The 24,646-nt window shown below is 46.3% G+C and overlaps 2 protein-coding genes across 12 annotated transcripts in view; one reads left to right on the top strand and one right to left on the bottom strand.

Moving 5' to 3' along the window:
• Nucleotides 1-3,501, top strand: part of TANC1 (tetratricopeptide repeat, ankyrin repeat and coiled-coil containing 1) — a 67,654-nt gene extending 64,153 nt beyond the window's left edge. For all 3 annotated transcript variants that reach the window (XM_065070090.1, XM_065070088.1, XM_065070089.1), the window contains 3 exons: nucleotides 86-232; nucleotides 586-686; nucleotides 986-3,501. In XM_065070090.1, coding sequence (XP_064926162.1) covers nucleotides 86-232; nucleotides 586-686; nucleotides 986-2,309 — 1,572 coding nt within the window. In that variant the 3' untranslated portion in view covers nucleotides 2,310-3,501. The remainder of the gene's footprint in view (nucleotides 1-85; nucleotides 233-585; nucleotides 687-985) is intronic.
• Nucleotides 3,502-3,688: 187 nt separating this feature from the next.
• WDSUB1 (WD repeat, sterile alpha motif and U-box domain containing 1) lies at nucleotides 3,689-23,217 on the bottom strand. Of its 9 annotated transcripts, none has more exons than XM_065070093.1 (13): nucleotides 22,404-23,214; nucleotides 20,449-20,870; nucleotides 18,697-18,881; nucleotides 16,989-17,081; nucleotides 16,484-16,603; nucleotides 16,124-16,217; nucleotides 14,591-14,624; nucleotides 13,064-13,104; nucleotides 12,860-12,966; nucleotides 11,835-12,014; nucleotides 5,909-6,049; nucleotides 5,216-5,331; nucleotides 3,689-4,121 (listed from the first exon to the last, which is right to left on the bottom strand). In XM_065070093.1, the coding sequence occupies exons 2-12, from the start codon at nucleotides 20,844-20,846 to the stop codon at nucleotides 5,258-5,260; spliced, it is 1,467 nt and encodes a 488-aa protein (XP_064926165.1). In that variant the 5' UTR covers nucleotides 20,847-20,870; nucleotides 22,404-23,214; the 3' UTR covers nucleotides 3,689-4,121; nucleotides 5,216-5,257. The 9 variants fall into 9 exon arrangements, 8 of the variants coding, with proteins under 8 accessions (XP_064926165.1, XP_064926164.1, XP_064926163.1 ...); XR_010473927.1 differs by having other exon boundaries at nucleotides 4,023-4,121; nucleotides 5,216-5,302; nucleotides 22,404-23,213; XM_065070092.1 differs by lacking the exon at nucleotides 5,216-5,331 and having other exon boundaries at nucleotides 22,766-23,210.
• Nucleotides 23,218-24,646: the final 1,429 nt, after the last annotated feature.

Here is a 24,646-nt window from a genome sequence, read left to right as displayed (position 1 = left end):
TAGATGTCAAATCTAAACGTGCTTTTTCGCAACAGTATGGCAGTGTTAAGAGTTTGTGAAAGCCTCTCTTTCCCTGCGTGTGTAGAAAGGCAAGATGAAGGAGGCGGCGCAGCGCTATCAGTACGCCCTGAGGAAGTTTCCGAGGGAAGGATTTGGAGAAGAAATGAAAGCGTTCAATGAGCTCAGAGTTTCATTATACCTGAATTTATCACGGTGTCGCCGAAAAACAAATGTAAGCTCATGCTGTTCACCTGTTGCCCCTCTGGTCTTTGGTTTAACCAACAATTCACTAAACTCGTATTCTGAGTTCTTGTTAAATGAAGAGCAGGTGCATTACACCTAGTGCAGTTCTTCTCTGGAAGCCTCGCATACCGTATCAAAGCAAGCTCTGGACTAGTCCGGCCCATTCCCGATTTTCTTGTTTTTCTCTGGATTCCTGGGGCTTTAACTGCTCTTGCTGGCTGGTAGAGGTGACTTTTGATGCTGCAGAAGCTATCAGTGCCTTTGAAGCAGTGCCGTGACTAAAGAGCGTGCAGCTTGCTTTTACCGGCACCGTGTACTGAGTACCTCTGTTTAAATTATCAGGACTTTGGTATGGCTGAAGAGTTTGCTACCAAGGCATTGGATCTGAAACCCAAGTCTTACGAAGCCTATTACGCCAGAGCGAGAGCCAAGAGGAACAGCAGGTACTGTTTGATTCTGTGCATCTGCCTGCGCAGATTTTTTATTTAACTTCAAACACTTTGAATAACTGTTTTTCTTTTCTGCTAGTTGTATTTGGAATTTGCAACAGAAGTTATTTTCCACGTGCACTTTCCATTTGCATTAGGTCTCTGTATCAGTTAAAGCCAACCAATCCCAAAAAGCAGTACTGAATACTCATTTGGATGATTATTAGGCAGTCCAGAAAGTAACTCATTGCAATGCTGAGAACCAGATTTGCCCTGGGTTTTTAGGAAGTTTATTTTTTTGTTTTCCTAACCAGAAAGCTCCTTGCTGCTCTTGCTGATCTACGAGAAGCCACACAGCTGTGTCCCAGCAATCAAGAGATAAAACGCCTCCTGGCTCGAGTGGAAGAGGAATGCAAACAGTTCCAGAGAGCACAGCAACAGAAGCATCAGTCCCCACAGCTACTGCAGCAAATGAACAGCTCCGATAACGAGGAGGAGAGCACCGCACAAGGTGTGAATGACACCTGTAATCTCCAGGACAGGGAGGAAGAACTGCCCCACTCTGAGGACTCCGTTTCCTCGCCACAGCGGCTGCCGCGTTCCGCAGCGGCTGCGTCGTACAGCAGGACCCTTCAGGAAGGTGCTCAGCAGAAAGCTGGAACTGCGTCCCCTCAAAGCAGAGCCGGCAAGAAATACCTGAGAGAGCCAGGGTTGATCGTGCAGCCGACCAAGCAGGCACAGATCGTTAAAACGAACCAGCACCTGAGCTCCGGCCAGCCCGCAGCAAGAATGGGAAGCAGTCCATGTCATACAAAGACACAGTCGTCCTTCCAGCATCTTCCCCAAAGTCCTTTGCCGGTCCGACATGCTAAAATTCAGCATGTGGATGGGACAAGCACTCTGTCATCTGCAAGTGTTCCCACAGGGGCTAATGCTGAACTGTACAACGAGTTTATCTCCAGCCAATGTTCCTGTTCGCAGCACGATGAGAGTCTCTCCTCTCACTCTTCTAGAACTGCGGACAGGTTAACAGCCCCTACTCAAAAGAATTTCAGTGAAGGGAGGCAGCAAGGTCCTGGAACCAGTGCAGTCTCTGCTGCTTCTCCGTCCAGCAGTGTGATTCTTGCCAGCTCAACCAGCAGCTTAACCTCGGCCGGTAGCTTTTCAGATAGTGTTAAGGGCCCAGACGTTCGACTCAAGGAGAACATTAACCAAGTTCAGGGTTCCATTGCTGAACACAGACCTCGCAACACCCCGTTCATGGGGATCATGGATAAGACTGCACGGTTTCAGCAGCAGAACGCTCAGGCCAGCCGCACGTGGCACTCTCAGGCAGCGGATGGACCATCAGCAACTTCTGGGGGCACTCAGTCCTCAAACTTTGAGCAGCTCTCAGTCAGACAGCACCAAACTAAAACCTCCTCTGCCGGTGCTGCCCCAGGAGATGGCAACCAGAATGGTGTGCAGGCTAAAGACCACGACGAGCTGAAGTGCCAGATCTCTGCCCACCCCCCAGACAACACAGCTCCTAAAGCAGCTGCACACTTACACCCCGATGCTCTGAGTGGTAAGGAAGCCCATCTAAGCCATGTCACGGCTGCAAAACCAAAGCGATCATTCATTGAATCAAATGTATAAGTTTATTTTTTGTATATTTACAGGATCGTACAAAACTTAGCTCATAGCATCATGGCCTGTTATTATACTTCTATACAAATTCCACCTGGCTGGTCTCCGGTTTGGGCAGCAGCCCAGGCCAGCCAGTACGTATAGGGAACAACCACTTGAAACTGTCCCTGCCATCGCGGGCCAGTTCAGTAACTGGAATGGCAGATCCATGCAGGGGGGTCAGTCGGGATCATCAGGCCACCAAACTGGGACCTCAAGCAGAAAAATGTTTCCTTTTACCATTAGGTAAGACTTTCCTTTTCCATAGGGCTTTCATCTTGGCTTTTGGCTCTCGTCCATCTCACCACTTAGATAATCATCGTGCCTCTATAATGCTTGAGTGTTTACTGCTCAAAACAGTGTTCAGGAAGATCTCTGCTGCTTAATGCTCAGATCTGTATATGTATGGGCTTTTTTAAAATCAGATAAGAGTATTTTATCACTTTTCTAGTGGGCTCTAATTTGGGTTGCATGATGTACATTTAGGAAGCATAAATAATTTGTGTATGAGTAAATATAAGCAGCCATGTTTTGACATGTAAATATAACTATTTTTCGTAACTAGGAGAAATCAAGTAAAATAAACAGTGACATTTGCATGTGTATTGAAAGGCTTTGACCATATTGGTTATCGCACTGAAGAACACAATATTATGGCATATTAACAATAATCGCACTTTATATAGTTTATCTAATCACCGTTGGGTGCTATCTTAAAGCAAAATGATTTATTGTTTATTTGTGAAAGAGGTACAGCAGTGAAACGTTTAGCGAGTGTTCCCATGAGAAACCCAAGGGAGGGAGGGAGTGAAGATGAAAGTTTGAGGAAAACGTGTATGTGCGGTTGCACGACAGGATGAGGTTGTGAAGCTGTGTGGGAGGAAGCTGTTTTGTATCAGCAAGACCGTTCTGAAAATGGGGGCCGTGACATTCCCGAGTGCACCGAGTCGCAGCGGTCGCGCTGCAGGAGTCACGTCTGGTTTGTATACAGTGTTTTCTGTACATTGTAAACAATTCTGAGTTTGCATCACTATGCTTTAGCTTATTTATTGGTTACTGTTTCTTTGATATTTTGTACAAGTCCTATATTAGTCTTGCCCTCTAGTTCTATTTTTGCACAGCTACTGTATTTTTCCCATACAAAATAAAGATTATTAATATACCTGTGGTGTGAGGTGCAGTCACTGGTGGTTACAAATCTCTCCCGGTTGTCCCAGCTACATGTTCGGTCATGGGGACCAGAGAAAGACACATTTTTGTTTTTTAAATTAGAAAAAGAAATACAGATTAGATACTTGGCTTATCTTCTGAAAGACTAACTTGGCAAAATCAAGACTCAAAACTCATAGTGAAAATTTTAAGGAAACTTTACTGGAAAAAGTATGAAGCTGAATACTTCATTTCTTAAACAGAAATAGCACAAAGAAAAATCAGCACTAACGTTAAAAGCTTTTCAGTAATTTTCTAGGAACGTCCACAGGTGGAGGTTTTCTTTCCACCAGACATTTCAGTGACAGCCACAGATCAGAAACACAATTTTTCCTTTCCAGTTGTTTCTGATAGCATTATTTCCTTTAGCTACACGTGATTTCATTTCAGCTGATTTTACCACACACCTTCAGTCGTGTTTCGGCCGGGCCTCCAGCCAGCGCCCGATGGCCATTTTCAGCGTCCTGTTGGGTGTGAGCAGCAGGGAGGGCAGCGGCAGGTTCGTCATGGGGCTGGAGCGCCTGTTGGTGCTGATCCAGCTTTCCATTGCCTCCTTTTCGTAGGAGTAGCCATCTGCAAAGAACCACCGCAAAAGCTTTGAGCTCAGAGGCTGCGGCGCTGCTCCGCTGTGCAGCGTTGAGCTGTTTCAGTTGCAAAGGTGAGGGAATCGGTATTTCCAAACAGGAAGGCTGAGATACAGAAACAGCAGGCAGCCCTGACCCCAGGGTTGGTCACTGATTAACCGCGCTTGTGCGTGACCAAGGTACACAAGTGCTGAACAGCACCACATTTGTCGTTAAGGAATTCTACACCGTAGAGTTCATTATGAGGCTGTAAAAAGGCATCATCGTGTTGAAGACACGTAGAACAAATTATTCTGAAGACACAGTAATAGCCATTGTCAAGCATCACCAAACACTGGCAAGTAATATACCCGCTTCCCTGCCTCACAATGTCTAGATCTGCTAGTTAAGGACAACGGGAGAGGAAAGATACAGGGTACTGAACCCTTACTGGACATAAAACACAGCTGGTAGTAAAATACCAGTTGTTAGTTTAAAAAAAACCAAATGAACCCCTGTGCTTTACCAAAAATGCATAAAGGGCATATTCGGGTTAGAGTTGCTGCACACTGTAGGTTAATACAATGATTAGCACTTCATCACAATTTCAACACTTCCATGTAGGTGGATCTAAAGTTGTTGAGCAACGTCTTAAAAATTTCACTTCAGGAACGCTTTACAGTGAAAAAACGGACACGGAAAGCTGGCGGTGAATACGAACAGCTCAGGCTGCTTTCCCGCCTCTGACACACTCTACACACACAGAGTGAACGTGAAAGATCTTTCTCACTTGGCTGACAGAAATCAGCACTTGGCATTCTACGTGGGCAACACTTACTAGATCCTAAAAATACTCCAGGTGGTCACACACACACTGTGAACATCTTGTTTTAAAAGGTTAACAGTTTCTCTTAAGAAGGCCTATTTGATCGTGTAATCTGCATGTGAATAGCGACCGGCAGTCATTTTCAGATTTTTCAACAAGATTAATCTGCTCTAAAACTATATATCCTTATTTCAAAATTATAAAAAGAGAAAAATATATGCAAAACTGTCCTCCTGCTATTGTTTAGAAGCTCGAGCCCCGTTAAGTGCGATGCTTACCACTCTGACAGTCATCAAATGTTCTCGCGTTTTGAGTGGTTTTTAATTCTCAACAGCCTGGCCTGGTATGAAGTGGTTAGTCACCGTCTGCAGAGCACCAAGAACACACACTGGTCCTGTGATGATCACACATGCTCACTCCCTGCCCCGAGATCAGAACTATAAAACACTAGCTCTGCATAACGTTTCACTACACAGCACCTTCTGCTCCTTGCGTATCTCAGTTCCAAGGTCTTGCTGAATTTAAATGCATTTAATTCTTACAAACCTTTAAGTGCCACATCCATGGTGTGCTAAGAGCAGCAATGGGCTTGTTCTTTTGTTCCCATCCCCCCGGGTGCACAATTTCACTTTGCACATGCGAAGACAAGTCTGTAATTACACTTGTAATTACATGTGCAAAGGTACATAAACGAAGGAACATTTAAAACAAACAACACCACAACCCAGAAAACACTATACAGCCTCAGCAGCAGAGCTGACACTCAGCAAATCGCCTGATACAGTATTTTTCTCCATATCAGAGCTGCAATTTGACAAATTAAACATTTACCACAGTTCTATTTTGTTTCAACAGCTAATTAGAACAATTTATTTATCTTTCAACAGCTAATAAGATACGCCTATTTTTGTGTTCCTCCACCTGTCTTTAAATTACGTTGACTAAAATGAATGACTTAAGTGAAGACATACCTGCTGCAATGACAGGATCCTTCATAAGCTCCCTTGTTATGGGACATAAGAACTCCTCAGGGACAGCAGCAGAAGCAGAGGCCATCTTCATCCTCAGGTCTTCAATCTTCTGCAGGACTTTACTGCGCAGGCCCAGAGACTCTGAGAAGTTATTTGTACATGGGGAACACAGACACATAAGGCACAGAGATTAGTTCTTGCATTAATCAGCAGTTGTGTTACAAGAGACATAGCTCCGTCTCGCCAACCCACCTCATACAGAACAATCTGCAGACACCCGGCCACCGCTACCAACAGCTCAATACAGCAGCTCAGGAACAACGGAAACAGACAGTAACCAGAACACCGCCGACCCCCAAAGTGCCCACGTGAGGAGACTCAGAATCACAGCATGTCCTGAGTTGGAGGGGACTAACAAGGATCAAGTCCAACTCCTGCTGCCGTGTAGGACAACCCCAAAATTCACTCATCACCCTTGGCCCAGGTTTGCCCTGCAGTCTGGCACAGGGTCCTATTTATGCCACCCTTACGGCCATGAAGTGCTACATTTGTCACACATCAGCAGGGAGGCATTCAGATGCTGCTTCATCTCGCAGAGTCTAGCTCCAGTCAGGCTGAGCACACGGAGCACAAGGACCCTGCTGTCGGTGCAGCGTCACACAGCACGCGCGAGCTGTGACACCTGGCCCTTGAGCCCCCAGAACAGCTCCCAGGGGCTGCGCTCCAGCCGCAGCACCACGGCCACGCGGCACCACGGCCACGCGGCACCACGGCCTCACAGCACCACGGCCACCCGGCACCACGGCCACCCGGCACCACGGCCTCACAGCACCACGGCCTCACAGCACCACGGCCTCACAGCACCACGGCCACCCGGCACCACGGCCTCACAGCACCATGGCCACCCGGCACCACGGCCTCACAGCACCACGGCCACCCGGCACCACGGCCTCACAGCACCACGGCCACCCGGCACCACGGCCTCACAGCACCACGGCCACCCGGCACCACGGCCTCACAGCACCACGGCCACCCGGCACCACGGCCTCACAGCACCACGGCCTCACAGCACCACGGCCTCACAGCACCACGGCCACCCGGCACCACGGCCTCACAGCACCATGGCCACCCGGCACCACGGCCTCACAGCACCACGGCCACCCAGCACCACGGCCTCACAGCACCACGGCCACCCGGCACCACGGCCACCCGGCACCACGGCCACCCGGCACCACGGCCACGCGGCACCACGGCCACCCGGCACCACGGCCACCCGGCACCACGGCCACCCGGCACCACGGCCTCACAGCACCACGGCCACCCGGCACCACGGCCACCCGGCACCACGGCCACGCGGCACCACGGCCACGCGGCACCACGGCCTCACAGCACCACGGCCTCACAGCACCACGGCCACCCGGCACCACGGCCACGCGGCACCACGGCCACCCGGCACCACGGCCACGCGGCACCACGGCCTCACAGCACCACGGCCTCACGGCACCACGGCCTCACAGCACCACGGCCTCACAGCACCACGGCCACCCGGCACCACGGCCACGCGGCACCACGGCCACGCGGCACCACGGCCACGCGGCACCACGGCCACCCTCCTCACAGCCAAGTCTGTGCACCAGCCACACTTGCAGTAGGACACGACACCAAGCAGGACAGGAAGGTGGCCCCCATGAAGGACCACAGGTTTATTTAAGTATCACCAAACTGATCAGAGTAGTTACTCTTACTTGTTTATTGAGAATAGGCAATAGCTGTGAATCTCAAAAAAGAGGTATCTGTGCTTGAGCCAGCAGCCATTCTTCCCAACTTAATTGTGAGCAGAAGAGGAAAAAAGAAATCTGATAATGGGAAAAGTAATTTTACAGTTCTATAAGCTGTCACACTACAATTTTAACCTGTCAAGATTGGAAGTGCATCCCAGATATCAGTAATCATCTTGCAGCAGCACAAAGCATTCCTCCTTTTAAAAACTGCTCTGTGTCAAAAAAACTGCAGTGCCACGTGTCACGATTCTTTCTTCTCCTCGAGCAGTGGTACATACCACTGCGGCTCATCTCCCATGTTCAGCACTACAATAAAAAGCTGGTACCACAGCGTTCCCAGCACCGCCCGGCTCCGCTGCCGACGGACGCGCAGCCCGGCCCGAACGCCAGCGCCCGCCCCCCGCCCCCCGACAGCCACTCTGGTGCACAAACCAGCAAAGACATCAACCTGCACTTCCTTAATCGGGGCTATGAAATAACATACGTAAAGATAAAGGCAAGGTAGAATTGAAATACAAGTTCATGCTTATTCTTAGGAAGGGCTTGCATGGAAATTTTGTAAAAATCTACAAGACCAGTTTGGAATCAAGAAAAATGAAAAATATAACCAAATGGAAGGACGGTAAAAAAGAAACCAAATAATTCTGTAGAGGTAACTGAATTTTGAATTTTTAATCTTCATCACATGGGCAATTTTTCCTAAATTCCCCTCATGCAAACAGATTAAAAATATTGCATCCAGTTTGCACTTCAATTAACTACCTCCTGATTAAATCCCTAGTCAGGGATTAAAGAATTATCCGTGACACATCATCTTTGAAAACTAGTTATAGAGAACACTGAAACTAAGATTTTGCTGATATAGGCAAAGCACGTGCCATTTTCTGTTAATCCATACTGAGCAATCCCCCAAAGCTTACTCCTACCTCGGTATACATGTAAGGCATGGTGAATCACAAGTGATTCAAATTCTGCCCCAAAATGTTGTTTTGAAGCTCATTCTCAGACCCAGCGGTTCCTGATGAAGGTGTGAAACAGGAAAGAACTTACACTTTCTGTACGTACCTAGAGCAAAACCTGAGAAGCAAAGGAAGACAAAAAACCCCACACCTGAGAGAGCGCATCACTGACGAGGACAAACTCAGCCTGATGGGAGACTGCGAAACTCAGCGTATTCACCCCTGGTTTCCGTTACGTTCCAAGGACACCCTGCAGCGAGGAAAGGCCTGAATCTGCTCTCTTGACTCACCCAACCTAAGCTGGAGCCGCAGGGAAAGACGCCTCTCAATGTGCTGCAGAAGGGAAAGCGTTTGCAATGCCTCCAACCTCTTCACAACTTGTGACCTCACGGTACAAATCACTTTGTTGGGCATTAACCCCTAAACTACGGGGTGGTTTTCCAAGAATTACACCTGGCCTTTCCTCCTGCAAACAAACCGCAGCCAAGACTGACCTTGCGCTGACACATCCGGCCCGGCCCGAACAGCGAGGGTGCGGGCGCAGAGCCACGTACCCCCTGCTACCCACAACGGAACAGGACGTGCGCCGCTCTTGGTTCTGACTCAACTGCATTGCAGAATCGAACGAACGTGAGAAACCCTCAACTTTGCTGAACGTACACAAGCTTTTCAGCCAGAATGTACATAATGGTCACTTCACTTTTGCTCAACATCTCACAGAGTTTAATACAGTGTTATTTATATTGTATGACAATTGGGCTGGAAAGAGGCAAGTTCCATTTGCATGGTGATGAAGCATTCTTTCAAAAAGCTGTCAGAAACAATCAAGGAAGCTAATGAAATGTTACGTGAACCACTTCTTGTCGCTTTCCCTTAGATTAAATGCCTTCAAAGGCAAGAAGATACCCTTTTTATTAAATGCAAATCGGAGCTGAACCAAAGACTAACAGGACAAGAAATAAGCAGCTAATAAAAATAACAGAAGAAAAAGCTCCTATCCTATCGATCATCAAGTAAAATAGTCTAAAAAAAACCTCCCTTTGCAAAGACTGTAGAAAAACTGAAGAGTTTTTTGGAATGATCTTATGGAACTGTGAAATATTGGGTTTTTAGAGCAAAGAAAACAGATTACCAAGGAGAGAAAAGACGTGCTCATTCTAGTATTTTGTCGTGATAGATTCCTAAAATTTAGTTAAACTGGAATTTGAGTAACACCAAAAAGCAGTCAAGTTTTAGGCAGACAGTATTTTCCTGTTTTGTAAATGCTCGAGCCATGGCAGATAGAGAGAAACTCCTCAAGCCAAACAGATCAGGCTGTAGTTTCTATCCTGTACCAATTAGAGCTGTGGAGTGACACAGGAGCAGAATCACAGCATTTACCACTTCAGAGCTGATCGATTTGAATGATTTTATTTGGCAACTTTGAGTAGCATATTTCATTATTTTCTTTTTAAAACATCTTTCATGTGACCAGTAAAGTGGAACTCATTGCTTCACATCGTATATATGCTGGCTCGTATTTGTGGAACAGCTTATGTTCATTAAGACAGTAAGTGATTTGAGCTAGAGCTTTTGACAAAGTTTCTTACAGCTGCCCGACACCAGTGAAAATCTTCCTCCTTATCCCACAATCTTATGATGGGCGTTAAAGTACCCGCTGAAGAAAAAGCCTGGCAAAAGACCGAAGTGTGGAGAACACAGACTGAGCAATGAGCATTTTATCTGATAACGGGAAGAACAAACCGAAGGTACTTCAGCTCATCCGCACAATCCATCCTCACCGCACGCCGTCACAGCTCACCAAGAGGCGGAAAGCAGCAGGTCCCCGTAACCAGCCTGTGTTCTACACGTGCTCTGGCTATGGCCACATCCACTCTGCACCTGACAGCCTGCCTTACAATGCACAACTCCGATTTACTTTCTTATGTGACTTGGAAATGGTTCTTGATGGCGTCATTACAGATCTATCAGGCAGCACATGCTTTTGTCGCTTTTCTTCTCCGAAGAGAAAGCTCTAGTCAGCAGGTCAGTTCTCACCATGGCGTTAACCCTCACGTCACATCTAGTCAGCACTACCTGATTAGCCTCAGCTGGTGCTTGCTGCAGCAGAGCTTCAGGCTACGCCAATGAGAAAGAAAGCGTGTGCAGCAACAGACGAGGCCGAATGTCCTTCATGGATGACAATTCCTGAGAGGCTCCCAGCATCGCTGTGGCTCTCGAGAGTTCACCAAAGCTAGCTGTAGCACTGAGATGCTATGAGCTGATCCACACCAATACCAGACACACACAACAAAAGAGGAAGGGAGCGGTCTTCCTAAAACGTAGGATACTAAATTCTCAGAAGAAAACCATGCTTTTTAAAAAGTTTCTTAACTCACTCGGCCTTTTACTATACTTGATCTCACTCTGGCAAACACACCAGCACCTGATTTACACCCAAGTTTTGCCATCAACGTGAATAGAGGACTTATATGCAGAAAGTTCCAGTGTAGTTCACCATCCTTAAATTTCTTATTTAAGAATTACCACTGTGGAATCGTTCCTAAAAAGGCATTTCCTTGTGATTCCTTCTAAAACATAACCGCAATTTTGCAATAAAGCGACAGGACAATGTATTCACTGGGGCTCCTGATGAATTATAAAGCCTCTGAGCCAGGCAAGCTCTGCTTGATCCTCACTAAATGGCAACACCAGATCCTTCATCTCCAAGTAAAAACTAAAACCTTGTGGTTTTCTGTTACAGTAACAGTACACAGAAGAATTTCACTGCTAAATCCAAGAGAGTTGACCACCCGGTATTATAAACATGCACTTTTGCAGACCGGTAGGAAAAACCACCAAGTACCCTATTTACCAAAGCCAGGATCATTAAGTATACACAAAATATGAAATTCCTTTTCCACAACTTAATGAAAAAATATCGAAAAAGGAAAACAGAAACAAAAGCAGGTAAGACCATTTAGTATGGTGTTGTTAGTGGAAGTGTATTTATGTCCTTAGGTATAAGCAAACACAAAAGAGTGTTGTGGATAATGTGGCATTAAGGTTTTTCATCAGCCCTGGTAATAAAATAAAAACGCATTTCAGAGAAAGAAAATCCATGTGTGGAACTTCTAACACACCGTCACCCCAACATTTCACATGCACTCTAAAGGTGAAAAACTATTTGGATTTCTATACTCTTACCGATTTTCAATTCATTAGTCAGACTTTCTTTAGTAAGGTTGAGTAGTTCCTTGCCATCAATGTTATTAGTTTTGAAAAGCCCAACGAGGTCTGCCAAGTCCTGTGCACGAAGCCAGGCTGAAACATCGTCCTCTGACCAGGCCTCGACAGCCGCCTGGGGTTCATCTTCTGCCGTAGTTCCTTTGGAAAGCAAGGAGAAAAGACAGTTAAAAACAGACAAACAAAAACACCCCCCAAACAACAGTGAGAAAAAACAGTTGTTAGAGCAAAGGCAGTAACAAACGCTGGTTTTCAAGTGTTCCAAGTACTAAACATTCCCCAACATCTAATAAAACAAATGCTTATTAAACATTACTTCAGTGGGGGGTAATTTGGGTTTGTCTTTTACTTATGGATATTCAGCGTTTAGAGGAATTTAATCTCTCAGATGCCTGTCCTTCTATCAGATTTGAACTGAACCAGAAGACCGCAAAGCGTCAGCAGACAATGGAACCGAGTCTCAGACTTCCTTCGAAAAGCCGACCAAAGTCCAGACTTGTGCTATGAACAAACGATCCACCACTGCAGGTGCTGATACACTTTGTAACACTAATTATCCTGGTTTTCCCCACCTATAACAACTGGAAAGCTCTATTTCCTGTGGCCAGTTATGTTTGCAATTAGCATATTTTCTGTGTAACTCTTCACCAACGGTACTTGTCCAAAAAGTCTTCCAGCACTCTGGGAATAACATTAATCTCTTAAAAGCTGTCCAGAGAGTAAGCAATGGTGAATATCAGAAAAGAAGATATAGCAGTAAAAAAGCAAAAGTATTTCTAACGTATCTTTTCTTTTCTCAAAAAAAAGCACCTCTGTGGGACATTAATAAGGTCACTTCAGAGAAAACATAAATATCATGCACAGAATCCTGAGGTTACAAACTAACTGCATGAAATAAAAAGTGGGATTTTTGCATCTTAAGAAGGTGTTCAACAATATTGCGCTTTAAATTGAAGGAACAGATCACAAATACTTGACACACTAACCTGCACAGGGTTGCTTAAGGTCAAACTGCCATATGTTCACAGTTTTATCCATTGAACCCGTGGCAAGTAAGGGACTATATGGTGCAAAAGCACAAGTTGTAACATATCTACAAATAAAAATACATGTGTGAATATTCACAAGAAAATAATTTAGTTTTTTTTATTTATTAACAGTAAAACAGAATAACCATACTGAACTCTTACCTGGTATGCTGAGTCAAAGTCTGAAGGGCATTGCCAGTACTCTGTAAAAGAATTTTTGTCATTTCAAATCTTAAAGAATAATGCATTCATTTCTACACTTTCTTTCAAGATAAGGAATAATACCGTTTCTTGGCAGATGGCAGAAGTTAGCACCAGAGCAGTGACACAGCCTTGCCAAGCGGAGCCGCGGCAGGGCCAGCCACGCCACCCGCGCTCCCTGCTGCAGCCCGTCCGCGCTGCCCCGCGCGCCCTCACCAGCTGAGCCACCGACACCCGCCGCCCCGCGCCCACGCGGATGAAAACACCGCGTCTGCAAACGCGCCGTTAGAAACGCCCGAAGGTGAGGAGGTGACTGAAATTCAAATAGGACCTCATGCTACAGCCCTTCAGTTGGGCCAATAAGTAATCGCACCTGTGCTTCTCTGTGGCCACTGGATGCTACTAAAAACCAAATCCCTGAAGTTCTGCCAAGTTTTAACTTATGACTGGAAGTCTTCCTTCTACTGAAAGGTATTGTTTCTTTGACAGGTACAGACAGACTGCAAAGACAAAGAGGACTGATGGCTCTGAAGGACTCATGGGTCAGCACTCCAGTTTTTAGAGCTGTCCCTCATGAGGAAAGTGCCTCATTGTAGCTTGAAATCCTTCTGCCGCCCATGAAGGTTTATTGTTCCCACTTCTTATTTGGTGAAAACCTAAGGCCATACAGCTTACAAATACTATTAAGAAATACTTATGCTGTGGTTGTCTGCATCTTTCAGTTTTCTGGGGTTCCAAAAATCTCGGGGACCTCTTACGTACCTGTCGAAGCAACAAACTACTAAAATAATTGGACCAAAAATTGAGAAAGTATCAATTAGTGATTTTGGTGAAAAATTTTGACCCTATTGAAAAATGCTATCAGTATAGCATGCGCAGAGCCAGGTGGAGAAGCTTAAAATTTGTTCAGCCTTCATTTTCAACAAAATTATTATAGTTTTTAATACTATAAAGTACTAAAGGTAAACACCACATAAAGGTGAACCATGAAGAATGTAATAACAGTATTACGGAAAATGTCCAAACAATATGTTTAAATCAAAGACAACATATTTATCATAAAAGTTTCTTTAATTTTATTATTACACTTCTATTTTATGGGCACTTTATTTATAATTAACTGAAGAATTTTACATCAAAAGCTACAGTCCTTCCTGCTTTGGAAGCTAGGATAAATTAAGGGTAACAAAAAATCTACTTCAATATGAAGATAACATGTAAGTGTGGAATTCATTGGATAACACTTCACTGTAGAGCAATCAAATAACAAACCATTCGAAGAAATGTAACTGAAGTGAGGAAGACCGATCGGTTCTCAAGAGATATTCTTCTTCAAACTCCTTCCCCACCCAAATGCTCAGTAAATATTGTGGGCTTACATAGTTCCTGTTCTTTGATATTTCTTTACATTGGTAAGACACTGCAGAAAGAGTGCTCAGATTTAAAGTCACCAATCCAATGAACGATCTTGCACTATGCTCTACTTACCATCTCATATATTATGACACTCTTGTCCACAGACCTGTTAAAAAAACAAACACACACAACACACTGACATTAAAAGAATGCAGAGAGGAAAAACTAAACTATTTTTAATTAAGAAGAGGAAGAAAACAACCTTTTCCACAAACGAAAGAAGAGCAAACAGATTCCTTAACATTACTTTATGAAAAGCTTAGATACCTAAACCCCCTCCCTTCCTGCTCACCTTGAACCACCACCACTGACGAGCTGTACCTCCAGCGTGAATGAAGGCGGCAGTTCAAGGGGAAAGCTGCGGCTCCAGGGGGTGTGCGGCGCCCGCGCCCCGCTCCCGCCTGCACCGCGCCTGCCCGCTCGCGAGCCGTGCCTGCGGGGCACAGGCGCACCCACCGTCCGGATCGACTCAGCGCTCCGGTGGCCTTTGGAAACCTGTCCACTTCTAAAGCAAGCTAGAGGAAGCAGTGCAACACAATCTACAACAGCCAGTGGTGCAATGCAATCAATACACAAAACACTCCACGAAATACAAATTGCATAGTTATTTACCATGACAGCACTGCTTCTCGAAAGACTTAATGGAATAGACATTTCACTTATGACAATGCAAGCGAAAACAATCCATGTCTAATGGAAAACAAAATAGCTCTAGATCACAAACACTAATAATGACCTTCAACTACTGAATAAGACTGCCTTAAAAGTAAAACCGAAATGTCAAAGCAATCTACTGTCTCCAGATGTTTGTATAGTTTTCAGTGTATTTGCCAGCTATTGTCTTTTCTTTTTCCTTTGCAAGACAACAGTTTTCCTGTTTCAGCTTAGAAAATCTTCGTAAAAAAGACAATTAAAATGTAGAGTTGAGTCCCACAGTTACCTCAATCATGCACTTTTTATGGAAAAAAAAGGCTTACATTGCCATATTCTGGGTGTGGATCAGTGAGGAAATTCTCATAATAACTTCAACCAAATCTATCACAGACAAAAACCTCAAGATATTTACCTTTCTAAAAAGTTCCTGAAAGTACGTAAGTGAGAAGGAATCCTACATGATGTCCCAAAGAGACTGTAAGATCACAGTGCAGATTCGTATTTTCAGTAGGTTCTGGGATCCTTTTGGTTGGAAAAGACCTTTAAGATCGAGTCCAACTGTCACCCAACACTGTCACCTCACCTCTCCGCCCCGTCCCTGCGCACCGTGGCTACGTGTGTTCAACCCTGCAGGGCCGGTGGCTCCCCCACTGCCCCGGGCAGCCTCATGCTGGCGTATCCGCGGGAAAGGCCACAGAAACGCCCCAAAACCAGGAAATCAATCTCATGCCAACGCTCCAGAGAACTGAGCTTGCAACATCCTACATTTCAAACTCAATCACCCGCAAGGCGCAGACCAACTGGAAAGGGACTTCCATAGTTCTACTCCTTAAATACTGGAAATATATTTTGAAGTCTCCAACTCTTCTGAGCTTCCTGCTCTACAACACTGAAGCCTGAACCCGGACAGCCATCGGCGTGGCATTTAAACAAGTAAAAGATACTGCTCACCCTGAAACCAGCAGCTGCCCGTCATACGAAAATGCACAAGCCAGAACTGGGGCAGAATGTCCACCCAATGTGCATTTATGTTTTAATTCAACACCTAAAAGAAAAAACTAAATTACTACACATGCACATATTTGACAACGTATAAAACAAGCTGCTTTAGATGAATAAAGCTGCACCAAAGATCTAACTCTGTGACATACTGTCTACAAAAAAGGGGATAAAAGATCAGAGACAATTTTAACATCTCCTCACTTTGTAGCTTTAGCAGGTCTAACAATTTTTTAGATCATTAAATGTGTGTCTGTAAACAAAATGTTCACCCTTACAGACTTTTGTACAAAAGAGATTACAAAACAATACCCGCTGCAGATGTTTTGGGCCATCTGCCTGGTCTCCACATCTGCACTGCAGTTTTAGCAGGAGTCAACACTCTTTCCAGTTCTCCAGCTCTTGTACCGAAAGATGAAAGGAAACCTCTCCCTGGAGTGGTAGATTAAGAGGTTTCAACCTATCGACCTGCTCAAAGGCCACGGTAGAAATGCTACTAGTTACCAAAAACTAAAGATGCTGACTAAAATGACATGTTTATCATGACACTACGTCTGAGAGAACTGGGGGAAATTTTTAAAAAATCTTTACTTTTCCAATTGTTGATAAATAGATCACTGAATAAAACCAGCAGGGCCCAGTGTCACCAAGTGCCGCAGGCCTTCACTGCTCTCCTGCCAGCAGCTACAAGAGAACTTCCCACTTGTGCTTAGTCTGGCTGTGAATCCATGACAGCAGTACAAATGTGATCTCAGATGCAAACTGTCACTTAAAGACTTAAGACACTGGAACATGAAAGAAACGTCACTATACACACCTGAGAAGTCTGCAACCAAAAGAAGCCAGAGCTTGATCTGATTATCTTGACCACAAGAAGCCATCTGGAAGGATCTGAACCCATGTTCGCCGTCTGATAAAGTTCAAATACATTAATGGGGCTTGGAAGTACTGAACATAACAGCACATCAGTGAACCACATCAGCATTCTGACACTGGAAAATGGTACATCTCCTTAATCTCAGAACTAATTTTAAAGTGTTAATTAAAATAATTGCAGAAGTTCTAAAACCATTTAGAAGAAAGAAGTACGTACCACTGCCACACTGTTCCCTGAACCAGTAGATACAAACCAGAACTGGGCTTATATTTTAAGTTTTCTTGATAGTAAACGTTTGATTCTTCTGTCTACTGAGGGCAACAATATACTCTTTTAACCTAAACTATATGGTTATATCCATTGCTTCTACAGTTCAGCTGTTCTCAAACTTAACCACTTAAGCATGTATAAAATGTGAGAGTATCTGGTAGGCTGTTTTCATAATTTTAAATGCTCGAGTTTTCATTTTTATACACTAAGTGACGTTTCATGACTGCACTCCAGCCAACCACTGAAGAAATACTGCATTAACGATTAAATACAACAGTAACAGTTCTACAGCTTTCCCCTCTCTGTTCAGCGGATATGAACATTTCTGAATTATCATGTTCTATTCTGCAGGAGTTGTTTCAGCTTTTTTTTTTATTATTATTATTATTATCAAGTCCTGTGCCAAATGATTCCTGCTGTTGTACTCCACTGAGCTGGCACACCAGCCCGGCACGAGCTACCGAACAACCCTTCGTGGCACTGCCTCTGCCTGCACCAAGCCTCACCGTTCCTACAGGAACCACCAGGATTACAGCTGGAAATCAGAACATCACAACAGACGTTTTAGGGGCTCCTTTTCCCAGCTCTGTAGTTACCAGAAACATCAAAATATTTACTGTCAAGTGTCTTACAAAATAACCCCCGAGACTTCATCTCTATTTTTCTAACACATAAAGTACATTTTAATTTCACAGGGTTATCACAATAAAATCCTAGCATACATAGACCTGTTTGTTCACAGGAACAATGAGAGCTACGACGACTGTGGCAGATCTCAGGACTTGCCTCAAATCTGTTAAACATTAAAGCATCAAACTGCATCATTTTTGCACAGTACCGCATGTTTGTGGGACACGGGAGATTCTGGGCTTACTGCTCCCCCAAATTCCTTCAACTGAGAAAGTCAGGTGCAGGAAAACAGTCAACCTGTTCACATCCCGCAGCTCAAGCATTCAGCTTCTGAGGTTTACAGTTCTCTGCGCTGCCATAGCCCAGCCCTGCTCCTTGGGGAACCAACGCATCAAAGAGCAAAGCGGGAGCGGCAGTCGAGCACCGCACCTTGCCAGGGCCCCGGCAGCCGCGGCAGCCAGCCTTCGCTTACAGGCGCTGCCAGGCAGCTCCCGAACCCCGGTAACTAGCTGCCGAACGCTACCATAAGCGTGCTGATCACCTTGGCTGTGGACCTAGCACATTCCTTGTCACCAACCTGACCACAACTCTTACTGAAGAATATTCGGAACATTGCAAAACATCAGCTCTTCCCAATGTCATTTGTATCTCGAGCATCGATTACAAAAAGAATGTGAAAACAAGAGCTTAAGAGAAAGGAAGCAATTCTTCTTTCCATGCTCCTCCCCTGACAAGTCAAGTAACTAACCAGAGATCGGCTGTGAAGAAATATCGCAGCAGGTAACACCAAGATCATGCGCTTTTTCGTTATGTAGGCATCTCATTTTATCGTCCCAAATGGTTAAATCACCACATGATGATCCAGTGACAAAGAAATTTCCATTAGGAGAAAATGCACAGGCCACCAAAGAACCATCTTTAACATTCCCGGATCTGAAAAGCAAAAGTACATGGGATATGAATTTAGAAAAAGTAACGTTCTGAAGAAGCGATCTCTGAAATGCAATCTGACACAATCCGCCAAACTGTTCTAAGTTTTGCGCTTTGGAATCTGGTAACAGAAGGGAGAGAAACTCCCACTAACAGTGGAAAGAGATGCCAAGGAGCCTGGCTGCAGGAACCAGCACCCGCGCTCTGACTGCGGGAGGCAAAATGTGAGATGGTGCGCAAAGGCAAGGTTTAACGGAGAGAGAAAACTTTCAAACCAATGACAACCTGCATGGGCTCACCGTTTGAAAAGCACAATGCACTGTTAACATTCCATGGCAGGATATATTGTAAAAGTCAAAGATAAATATACAGCTATCATAACACAAACAGGGGAAAATAAGACACCCCCAATTCCTCTGTTCTGTTTTGAAAGACAGAACACCTGCTAACCCATATGATAAGCTGTAGCTGAGTAGAGTACCTTGTAATTTATGATACAGGGTTATTTTGGACTACTCATACACAAACAAATGCAATGTGAAAAAAGAAATTCTATATTTTAACTAAGTCAGCCAAAGCACTTTGTAAAACTGATCTTAGAAGAAAATTCCTTGCAGATATGGAAGTGTGGTCAGTCCTCAGGAAGGAAGTGAGGTCCATCTAACACTCTCCAGGTTACCCGGTAATAACCTAAAGTCTCCTTTTAACGGACACTAAATCCTCCCTCATCCTGTGCGGAACATCTCACCAGTTCCCTCAAATTCTTAACTTCTTTCCTAACTTTAGACAGACGTTATACAATTGCTGCTCTAAAACCTAAATGATGTCTTGCCTAAGTACAGATTACACCAACCAGACTGAAGACTTTACTGAAAGACTGTGAAGATCACCCTGTGGTTTATGCCTTTAACTGTGCAACATCACTAAAAATGCTCATCTGCTTTGTTTCAAATGTTTATTGGACACCCACGTGAAATGCTGACTCTCACACTTCACCCACTCAGCTCCAATACTCCTCTCGGTCACCGTTATATCTTAAACTATACGGTTTCAGGATACATCAGCAGCTCCCAAACTCTTTGATTGCTAAATTACTGTTGAGCTTTTAAGACCTCCCTGGACTCCAAATAGCCTTGTAACTAAGTATTTAATTAAAACTCACTACGTATAGTCCAATATAAAGCACACAGCACAGTCAGGGTACACTAACAAACTGCATATTACGTATCACAGTTTGCTGACGCACTGCATGCGATGCATAATGCATCCTGATTTCACGTTAAATCAACAAAAACATTTCCGTGAACTTAAAAATGACACAGGATTTAGACGAAAGACAGCTTAGTAAAAATCAAAGCTTGAGTTTGCATTGTTTGACTTTCAAAAAAGCAGACTCATCACTTCTCCCTCTCCTATTGAAAATCTTTTGGTCTTCTAAATCCTGTTCCTGTTCCTCCGCGACATCAGTTCAGTGGTGTAAGCCTGCACGTCTCGCATGCAGCACAACAAACTACTCGCATGATATCAGTGTCACTGTGAACAAGGCTGTTAAAAACTGTCTGGCGCGTACCTGTGCAGTTTCAACGACCGGGCGTTCCAGAGAGCCACGGTCCCGTCCGCGGCCCCTGACACCAGGTATGCGGCCCCGGGGGAGAAGCGGCAGACGCGGACAGGACTGCCGCCGGGCTGCTCCAGCACCGCCAGCCGCCGGCCATCGCCAGCGTCCCAAACCGCCGTCGTGCCGTCTGTGGAACACGAAGCCAAAACGTGGCCTGATGGAGAGAAGCAGCAGCAGTGGACAGCATAGGTGTGACCTTTTAAAGGCGAGTACGGAAGCTCAGTGAAGCTGTTTAAAGAATAAACGCGAACTGTTTTGTCCAAGGAACACGTAGCCAAGCACGATGATGAGAAGGCACAGTAGTTGATGTCATCACTGTGATCTGCTAAAGTGTGAATTAAGGTTGCCATTTTATCTACTTTCAATGAAAGTATCTGAAAAACAGGTTAACGGTTAGACTTATCTCTTTTATTTCATAAATGAAACATACTACCTTAGCGAGACAAATTATCCAGGAAAAACATAATAATAACATTTGCAGAGGCAGATATTTCATCTAAGCATTGTTTTATATTCAACTTAAATCAGCGATTAATCACAGCAACAACATGGGGGTTTATGACTTCATGAGGATTAACATATATAAACATTTAATGTCAACTTGCAATTCTGCAGCATAACAAGCAAGGTGACATTGTAATGACTTGCTCTTAGATCAGCAGCAAAACAAGTTATTCTAGCTACTTAATTTGTGCTAAAAAGCTCGCTGTTCAAATTTGTTATTATTTGCATCCACAGCAGACCCAATGGAGCAAACGGCCACTACAGAAGACAGCCACAGCACTAATTGTGTGACACTAGGAATACAGAATGATAGCACGGTTTGGGTTTACGGAGCACCCAGACCAAGCCCTGCCATGGCCCGGGACGCGCTCCCTGCGCCGGCTGCTCAGAGCCCCGGCCCCGAGGACCCGCAGCCGCACTGTTCCAGTCTCACACCCGCTTTAAACACACCGTCTTTCAGTTTAAAACCATCTCCTCTTGCCCTGCACTGCAGGCTCTGGTAACAAGTTCCTCTACATCTTTCTTATGGTCCCCCTTTATACACCGAAAGGCCACAATCAGCCAAGCTCTGCCATTTTCATCTTCTGTATTCTTGAACTACTACAGAGGATGCAAGCAGGAGGAGGCCTCGTTGGTTTGAACATAATACAGAAAAAAGGTAAGCCTTGTACTAGCAAACTTACAAAGTTACCTAAAAAGAAGCAGCAGAGCTAACAAAAACAGAATAACTGAGCACAGAATCCAGGGATGCCTGTTCAGAATGTTCCAGAGTAAAATGTAAATACTAGGAGAGTCCAACAGAAGTAAGCAAAGATAGTGTTCGCTGTTTAACTGCCTTAATTCATTATTATGAGACCTGTCTTCAACCATCCTTTAATAGAAAACAATCTGTGGTTCTGTGAACAGGGAAGCATAAAGCAAAGGGAACTGCCGACAGCTCTTACAAGTCGTTTGTGCTGAACGACAGCAGCAATGCTATTTATATTGAGTTAACACATCCAAGACAGTCAACTATTAGTATAGTGCCTCATTATGAACAATAATTTCAGAGCTAAGAGGCAATCACAAAAAGGTTTGGTTTTGTATATATACACACATTTGTCTTTACATGTAAATATATACACACACGTTTATATACATGTGGACATATAAATGTGTATGCATAAACGTATGCACACATGCACAAATATATATGTATACATACAGACACAAAGGTATATTAAGGGCAAAACAGCTGTTCCTTTCAGGCAGTGTAAGACATACCAATTTAGTTAAAGATCAGATCTTTGGATACTGTTTTAGCGTCAAGATTCTCACAGTTTTACTGCTATTGTCTTTAAAACCATTAAACCGATTAAGAAGAATCAACATCTCTTTATGTGTATAAAGAAAAATCAACGTACTTCTCTCGACTACGAGAAATCAAGAGTCAGGCAAAGCTGGACACCTGGCAAGACGAGGCTGAGAAGCTGCCGTAACCTCGCGGTTACGAGACTTCCAGGAGCTCACTGCAGAGCAGCAAACTTCCGAGCGAGAGGCTCCGGGTGCCAGCAGCGTGAACTAGCTGAAGGATGCCCTGGAGCACCTGTCCCCAGGGACGTTCAGCACCATGCCGCTCCCTCCTCCCCAAGGACCGTTTCCTCCCGACCCACCAGCAGCCGCTCCAGAAGAGCCGCGGCCGCTCCGGGCGCTGCGGTCCCGCCCTGCCAGCACTAACGCTCCCGCCCCGGGGACGCGGCCAGGGAGGCTCGGGATGCGGCCGTACCTCACCGGTCCAGCGGCGGCTGTCGGGGACGCCCGGGAGGACCCGGGCCGGCCGGAACCGCAGCCGTTCCGCACCGGCGGCGCCAGGCCGCAGCGCCCGGCGCCCAGCGGACCGGGGCGGCCGCAGGAACGCCGGCTCGCCGCCTCTCGAGCCGCCGCTCCCGGCAGCGCCGCGGACACGCCCGGAAGCGGACCGAACCGCCGCCGCCCAGCCCCGCGGGGCCCTCAGAGCCCCGAGCCCGGCGGCGGGAGCAGCGGCAGCGCGCGCCGCCCGACCCACCCCGTCGCGCGACACAGGCACAGCAGCCAGCGCCGCTGCGCACGCGCAATGCCCCCGGCTCCCCCCGCCTCGCCGCGTGGTGCGGTCCGAGCTGGGGGCCGCGCGCTGGGCTGCACCACGGCGCGAGGGCGCGGGGGTGTTGCTGTGTTAACCGCTCACTGCCCGGCAGCCGCGCCCGATGTGTCGCCGTTACCGCGGCGGGGGTGTCGCCATCACCGCGCCCGAGCGCCGTGCGCTTTGCAGGCAGGGCGGCCCGGGCCGGCGTGCGTGCCGCCCTCGCCGTGCGTGCCGCCCTCGCCGTGCGTGCCGCCCTCGCCGTGCGTGCCGCCCTCGCCGTGCGTGCCGCCCTCGCCGTGCGTGCCGCCCTCGCCGTGCGTGCCGCCCTCGCCGTGCGTGCCGCCCTCGCCGTGCGTGCCGCCCTCGCCGTGCGTGCCGCCCTCGCCGTGCGTGCCGCCCTCGCCGTGCGTGCCGCGCTGGGGAGCTCGTGCGGAGCCCGCGGGCGCCGCAGGCTCCGCCGGTGAGCCGGGGCAGGGCCAGCGCTGCACCGCTGGGAAGCAGCGACCGCTCCCGCTGCCGCCAGCCAGCGGTGGCCAGAGGGCCAGGGCACGCGTACCGCGGAACTGAAGTAGTTTCAAACAATAACTTCCCAACCCCACCGTCTCGCAGGTAGTTTGTATCATTTTTCACATCCAGATACACGCTTCGCAAGTCAAGCGAAACAAAGGGTTTATCATGGCACCTACCGTTTTGAGGAAAACAAAGTCACTTCCTTGAGTCACCCTTTGCGCAGGAAACGCCCTTTGCCCGTTCCGTGTGGAGGGTCTGCCTCCCACCTGTGAGCGGGGTGACCCTGCATTGCTGTACCGTAGTTACCCAGCTGCACAGCACCAGCCATGACTGCTATTGCTTATTCTGAAGCCCAGGCCACGGCTGGCACCCCGTCCCTTTCACCTGTGCGGCACTGAGTGAGCAACCCAGCAGAGCACACGTTACAAAACAAGAAACATCTGCCTTACCTGAACGTCGTACCAGTTCTTAGAGACTTCCTTCCCGAGGAGGGCAGACAGCTGATCGCGAATACCGGGCATCAAATTCTGCGGATTATGAATACCACACCAATACACTTAAAAACTCAAAATTACTTGCTAAGTGAGTTGTCACGAATCAGTAACATGCCCAGAAATTTAGCCACTGTCACTTAGTGATGATGGTTTGGACAAGCAACGCGAGTTTGTGTAAACAAAGATAACACATTCATTTATCTAAATAAACATACCAGTTATAAAAATGTCTGGTTAACTTTGAAGCCGTAACCTCAAGGTAGTTCAGAAATAGTTACATAATCAAATAGCATAACCGTGGTGTTCCCGATTTCAGCCTTTAGCCCTCTGTTTGCAGGCATGTTTTCATAAATCCACGACATCTAAGAACGATACAAGTTTAATAAACCAAGACCCCTAGGCCACCCATTCAGCATATTATATAAAGTGATTGTCCCTCAGATGTCTGTGCCCATTCCCAGCTAACAGAGCACCTCTACCCTTCCAATTGTCATTAGGGAACTACAGAAACGGTATACAAACATTAAAGGAAAAGCTTTAG

Source organism: Columba livia, chromosome 7, assembly GCF_036013475.1.
Source record: "Columba livia isolate bColLiv1 breed racing homer chromosome 7, bColLiv1.pat.W.v2, whole genome shotgun sequence".
Lineage (NCBI taxonomy): Eukaryota > Metazoa > Chordata > Aves > Columbiformes > Columbidae > Columba > Columba livia.
This window is presented reverse-complemented; position numbering and strand designations above follow the sequence as displayed.

Bases quoted from the DNA above. Each gene is read 5' to 3' on its own strand.
- WDSUB1 (XM_065070092.1), bottom strand. From the start codon at position 20,846: ATGGCAACCTTAATTCACACTTTAGCAGATCACAGTGATGACATCAAC. The intron at 14,625-16,123 runs GTGAGCAGTATC...TTTTTTTAACAG, and splicing joins GGGCAGCTGCTGGTTTCAGG to GTCTGTGGACAAGAGTGTCA. The intron at 12,015-12,859 runs GTTAGTGTGTCA...TGCTTTCCAAAG, and splicing joins CCTTAAGCAACCCTGTGCAG to GAACTACGGCAGAAGATGAA.